Below are 6597 nucleotides of genomic sequence, written 5' to 3' on the forward strand. Positions count from 1 at the left end.
TCCACTCACTCCCACCTTCCTGCCCTGGCATTCACCTACATTGCAGCACTGAGCCTTCACAGGACCAAGGGCCTCTCCTCCCATTGATGCCCAACAAGGCCATCCTCTGCTACACATGTGGCTGGAGCAATGGATCCCTCCATGTCTACTCTTTGGTTGGTGGTTTAGTCCTTGGAAGCTCTAGGGGCTCTGGTTGGCTGATATTGTTCTTTCTATGGGGTTTCAAACCCCTTTAGCTCCTTCAGTCCTTTCTCTAGCTCCTTCATTGGGGACCCCTGAGTTCAGTTCAATGGTTGGCTTCGAGCATCCACTTCTGTATTTGTCAGGCTCTGGCAGAGCCTCTCAGGAGCCAGCTATAACAGGCTCATCTGGAATATTATCCAGCAGCAAAGAATAAAATCTTGTATTGGAACAAAACGAGTGGGATTGGAGGATGCTCTTGAGGGAGGGCGTAGGGGAATTTAGGTTAATTGTACATTGAGAGGGGATGCTTGGTGCTCCCAGCGGTGCTCTTCACATGCACACCACTCAGCACCCAAGGCTTTGCAGCTGTTGCAAAGTCTTCTCATGCAAGGGAAGATATCCTGGGGCAGGCTTAGTGAGGAAGAAGTGGGGCCTAGGACCCTAGAAAGGGATATACCCAGAGCTCTTGGGAGGACTTCTGGCACTGGACCTCTGCCCATTCTGCTAGTAGCTGTTTTTCTGTTCCAACAAAGGTTGTACTTTTGGAGTGTCCCCTACCCCCACCCTCTCACCCTCTCTGCTCTGAGACATCCTCCGATGCTTCTCTTTCTCAGTGGCTTCCCATTTCCCTTCTTCTGCTTGTCACTCTCTTCCTTGACATTTTTGGCTATCACATCCCTCCAATCTGTCACTCTTGGTTCCTCTGCTTTGTTTTCTTTCTAGGATATACAATTCTCTTTCCATCCTTCTACACTGAATCCGTGGTACCCCTTAATGACCACCCCTCATCCTAGATTTCCTTAGCACAGTATGTGATAGTTAATATTGATAGCTAGACAAGATTTAGAAATATCTAGGAGACAAAGCTCTAAGACTGTCTATGAGGGAGTTCCTGGGTTGTGTTAACCCAGGCGAGAAGACATACCGCAAATGTGTGTGGTACCACTGAGCATTTATACAAATGCTTTCAGCAGGAAATAATAATTACCAATCTTGTGTGAAGAAGATGGATGGGGAAAGCAATAGGCTGTGGTGACCCTGTGGTCCATGACCACTCTTCTATCACACCTTTCGTAGATAGAAATATACTAGAAGAAAGCATGGGGGAATCAGAAAGAAACCCAGAATACAGAAATATCTGGTATCACACACAAACATGAAAAGAAGATTGGTAACGACAGCTCAGTTTAAAAAAAGTCTAAATGGATAACAGCTTTACCAAATGGCAAATGTAAAAAGAGAAACAAAGTTTGAAATCTTTTCAGGAGTCTGGATGTTTTAAATTCACAAAGAGCTCTCAAGTTAATATGAAAGCAGCAACAGTATCAGTTTTAACAGGTAATGACCAAAACTCTCCAAACAGACAAACAAACAAAAACCAAACAAACCAAGCCATAACCAACCTACTAAACAACAACAAAACAAACTGAAACCACAACGGCTTAATGACAGCAGTTTGTTTTCAGCTGAGATCTGCATCCATTGTGGGTTGGTTGGGGCCCTTTTCCATGTTGTCTTCATACAACTCAGGATCTTGAACATCATATACAACTGTAGAGCCTAGGACAGCCTCCAGACATGTCCCTGTGTCAGAGGGAACAAGGTCTGTAGGATCTTTTCCTGGCAAGCAAGGGTAGGCCTGAAATCGACACTTGTGAATTCCCCTCATAAGTCAGTGACCAGAATCATCCGTAGGCCCAATCAATAAATATGTCAATACACTCTGCATGCCTGGAAGGAGACAGATCTGATGCTAGGCTCTTGAAGCCTTGTCAAGCTCCCAACCCACAGGCTATACCTTACTTGTTTGCTCTAGTGAAGGTCTAGTCAGAGAAAGACGATGGCATATTTCATTACAGCTTGCATGTTGGTTGTTAAAGAAGTAAAATATTCCCCGCTTTCCAAAGTTTGTAGTGACATCTTTCTGATCTACAGAGTGAATCTGAGGATCCGTGAGATAGATCAGGCCTTTTCCATTACCAGTCACCCAACCTAAAAGAGAATGATACATCTGAGCACCATATGCCCTAGAAATGTCAACACATGCACACATATATATACACATGCACATATATATATACACACATGCACACATACACACACACACACACACACACACACACACACACACACACACACACACACATGCTTAAAGAGATACATTGAAAACTTGGTCATTCCATGACTTAGTACGTTTCTGCCAAGGCATTTGAGATGAATATCCTAATTACTAACTGTAGGAAGATAACTGAATACTGCATTGTAACATATATCAAGTATGACATACTGAGATACTGAATATTCACAGAATTGTAAAGCATAACGTTCATTTAGAATAATTACTAAAATCTCAACGTTGAGCATTTGTCTTGATTTAGAAGTTTTTTTTAATACCTTATTCACTAGGCCCTATATTTGCCTGACTACCCTACACTTATGTCTTGAGTACAGAAAGTGTACATTTTTTATATACTAGGTACACAGGAGTGAATGAGATAAACAAAAACGTTTGTACCAATCGAGCAAACATGCTCACGAAGAGAGACAGATAATAAACTGTGGGTGCGTGAAGCATACAGTGTGACAGCTCTAAATGCTGTGGGGGAAGAGCTGAGGATTGAGGGTCTCTTGCTAGAATAGTCTCTGATATGAATGATCATAAATACAATAACCAACAAACTGAAAAAAATCACTAATATTAATGCAGATTTTAAGAAAACTCAAATTTAAGTACACACAGCTTCTTGTTTCATATTTCCAAGTATGAAACTCAAATATTAGCTTTCAAGATGAATAAAGGGCTAGAGAAAAAAGCAGGGGTGATTTTAAGTTCAATTAAGTAATTATTGATCTGCCTGTGGAGGAGTGTTGGATAACTAGAGTGAGAGTTGTGAGCAGCCAGTCACGTGGGCACTGGGATTGAACCCAGGCCTTATATGAGGACAGCAAGGGTTCTTAACCACTGAGCCATCCTCCAGCCCCATGGAAGAAGTTGAGAGAATTTTGAAGTGGAATGTAGCAGTAAGAAACTGACTTCACTTGCATCCTCTCAAGTGAGTGGAAGTTTGTAGGGACCGCTCTGCAACTGAGCCCAAGAGACCACAGGCTCGCAGATCATGAGGTGCCCAAGTCACTTGGGAATCATTTGCTACACACAGCAAAATCAATTACCTTAATTCTAAACAGTACCCTGCACATAGAATGATCTATGGTATATGATTAGTGTTATCAGTTGCAATATTCAGAATTAAAAAAAATAAACCCTTATTTTGCATACCTTGTAAATCAACCACCACATCTCTATGGTTAGAAAACTCATAAGAAAAATGGCCGTAGGCCAAGCCATATTCTGTAGCTTTGTATTCATTTTTGACTACTTTGGTGTTATTGGATAACTTGACGAATTCCCCCAGGATGTAAGGCTCCACGCTGATGCATCCCTTTATAGTCCTGTCTTCCAGAATCTGCAACAGAGAGACGGGAGGGAGTATTCACAACAGGGAGCACCATGTTCTCTGCAGTGGGGTGGATCTCTGTGTGGACTGAGCTTCTGCCATGGGGATTTATTCTAGACTTCCATGTCCTCAGAGCTAGGACTACGAGGAATAACAATTCCTCATTAGTTTTGTCAAAATGGTTCAATGATGCAATAAATACAAAGTACCCGGAGTCACTTCCTCTAACGTGGTGTTTAGTGAAGAGAGTTTGGTTCCAACATCTCTGAAATCCAAGACAGAAGACAGGCTGGGTCGAATCTAAGACGACAAACTGGGCCCAGCAGTTACAATTCTTTGAAAGGGGAAGTGCTTATGGTTTTCCCTGGATAAATGTGTTTAAGGTACATCTTTTTATCACTTGGTTGCAAAGATTGAGAGGAAGAAATGCAAAACAAGGGGTTTATGTTTCATGCCGAGGGGATAATTTTTTTACAAAATACAACCTGGAAGGTCCTTTTGTAGAGAGACAAGACACCAAGAACAGTCGAGTAAGAAGGTTGACTTAACCAGATGCTGGGATCAACAGTGACTCTGATGTCACCCAGGCAGCCCAAATTAATGTGCTGGATGGGGCAGACTGTCATTCTTCTCATTTTTTTTTTAATAGGATGGAGTTGATGAAGCAGAGGAAGGAGCCTAGGAACTAGACGTCTAAGATCTTATTGGACCATTGGTAGACTTGTAATAGAAATCTAATCTAATATCTAGCTGCAGGCTTGTTTAATTAACTCATGCTTTACCAGTAATATTGTAGAGGGGATGTAGAATATCTGAGTCGGAATCTTTTGCTCGTAGAGTCTCTTGTTAAACTCTGTCACATAGTGCTGCGCTGTCATCTGCCGCTCCACATCAGTGAAGTGGTACCGGAGCCCCTTCCTCTCTTTGTATTCTTTCCCAACGTATCTATGGATGGACAGAACCCACATAGCAACATGTGAAACCGATCTTTACTATCGACTATATAAGCAGGATAGAGGGACCCACAAGAAGACCAACAGAGTCAACTAACCTGGACCCTTGGGCACCCCAAAGACTGAACCACCAACCAAAGAGCAAGCGCAGGCTGGACCTAGGACCCCACACATATGTAGCAGGTGTACAGCTTGGTCTTCATATAGGTCGCCCCACACCTGGAACAGGATCTGTCCCTGATTCTGCCTCCTGTCTGTGGATTCTCTTCCCCTAACTGGACTCCCTTGTCTGTCCTCAGTGAGAGAGGATGCTTCTAGCCCTGCAGTGACTTGATGTGCCGAGGTGGGTTGATACCTAAGGTGGGTGGGGAGCTTCTTCTTCTCAGAGGAGATGGAAAGGAGGGATGGGGGGCAGTGCAGAGAGACTATGTGTACATGGGGGACTGGGAGAAGGGGTCTGCGATCAGGATGTAAAGTGAATAAATAAATAAACTAATAAAAAAGGAGAAATATGAAGTATAAAAGACAATTTCAGGGGCTGAAGAGATGGCTCAGCGGTTAAGAGCATTGACTGCTCTTCCAGAGATCCTGAGTTCAAGTCCCAGCAACTACATGGTGGCTCACACCCATCTGTAAAGGATCTGATGCCCCCTTCTGGTGTGTCTGAAGACAGCTACAGTGTACTCATATACATAAGAGAAATAAATCTCTTTTTAGAAAAGATAATGTCTATTCCTTATCTAATCAATATCAACTCTCTCAACTGCAGATCTAAATCATTTTATAGCAGCCTTGTCTACAAGAGAGCACAGCTCCTGCTATGTGACCTCCATATGTTAATATGGAGGGAAACGATCCAGTCAGGGTGGTAGTTCTTCATGCCTGTGTGTAAACCACGGCTCAGCACAATGTACCAGAGTATGGTCAGACTCTGGAGCCTGACAGTCTCATCTGCAGTGTGGCCTTAATTGTGTCACCTAGTCAGTACCTCCTCTATTCCTCTCTTGAAATGATGATTTCATTCTGTGAATACCAATTTTGCCAAGAGCTATTAGATATTTTACCAATTTTATCATGAGCTATTAGATATGTAACTTTCGAGGGTTCATAGTATAATTGGACAGAGACTATACAAGATAGTAAGTAACTAAATAACACATAATTACAGTACTACATGTCACTGTAGTAATTTATACTTGCTATAAGTTAGTATGAATTTATGAGTCATGTCACATGTGCTTGGAGGGTCCTACAAAATCAGAGGGAGTTGCCAACATCCTAGACCACCATGAGGCAAATCTGCATCAGAACTCTCTGAATCTAATATACTCAAGGAGGCTACAGTCCTGGCCATTCAGACTCGGGAGGATGGGAGCAATGGCAGTGGGAAGGGCACACCCAGATGGAGCCTCTGTGGTATTAGAGTGCATCCCAGAGAGAAGGAGCATCCGGAGAGTGGCATCCGAGTGCTGAGTGCAGGCCTGCAGAAGGCTCAAAACAATTTAGAGCTTTTCATTTATCAGCTTTTCATTTATCGACTGAGACCAGCAGCAGTGTGCAAAAACGGGTTACCCATGTAGGGTGCCATTTCTGGAACATTCTTCTAGGATTATGGGTCTTCATCTAGTGGCTAGGAAGACGCTGTTTTCTTTCATTTTATGCGGTTTTTCCTTAGCATCGGTCTCCTGTGGTCACTTTTATTTTAATATGCAAATGTCTTTAACATTTCTTCCATTAGATACTTTCAAGTGTGAGACTTCCATTGTTTACGATTGTTATTTCTGCTACTGGGAAGTCAGCTGTCTAAGTGACATTTCTTTGTATGTGAATAGTTTTGCTTTACTGCTTTGATTGCCTGCAAGATTTAAGATTGTTTGTTGTTTCAAGAAGTCTGAAGTCTCTCCCTTCTCTTCTTCCTTCCTTCCTTCCTTCCTTCCTTCCTTCCTTCCTTCCTTCCTTCCTTCCTTCCTCCTTCCCTCCCTCCCTCCCTCTCTTCCTTCCTTCCT

At 42.8% G+C, this 6597-nt stretch overlaps 1 protein-coding gene across 4 annotated transcripts in view; it reads right to left on the reverse strand.

Moving 5' to 3' along the window:
- Nucleotides 1-279: 279 nt before the first annotated feature.
- Nucleotides 280-6597, reverse strand: part of Alpk1 (alpha kinase 1) — a 105360-nt gene continuing 99042 nt past the window's right edge. For 3 of the 4 annotated variants that reach the window (XM_021158235.2, XM_029475300.1, XM_029475299.1), the window contains 3 exons: nt 4421-4583; nt 3461-3647; nt 280-2175 (listed from right to left, as the gene is read on the reverse strand). In XM_021158235.2, coding sequence (XP_021013894.1) covers nt 1976-2175; nt 3461-3647; nt 4421-4583 — 550 coding nt within the window. In that variant the 3' untranslated portion in view covers nt 280-1975. Of the gene's footprint in view, nt 2176-3460; nt 3648-4420; nt 4584-6597 lie in introns of those variants that run through there. The other variant, XM_029475301.1, reaches the window with a different exon arrangement.

Source organism: Mus caroli, chromosome 3 (assembly GCF_900094665.2).
Source record: "Mus caroli chromosome 3, CAROLI_EIJ_v1.1, whole genome shotgun sequence".
NCBI lineage: Eukaryota > Metazoa > Chordata > Mammalia > Rodentia > Muridae > Mus > Mus caroli.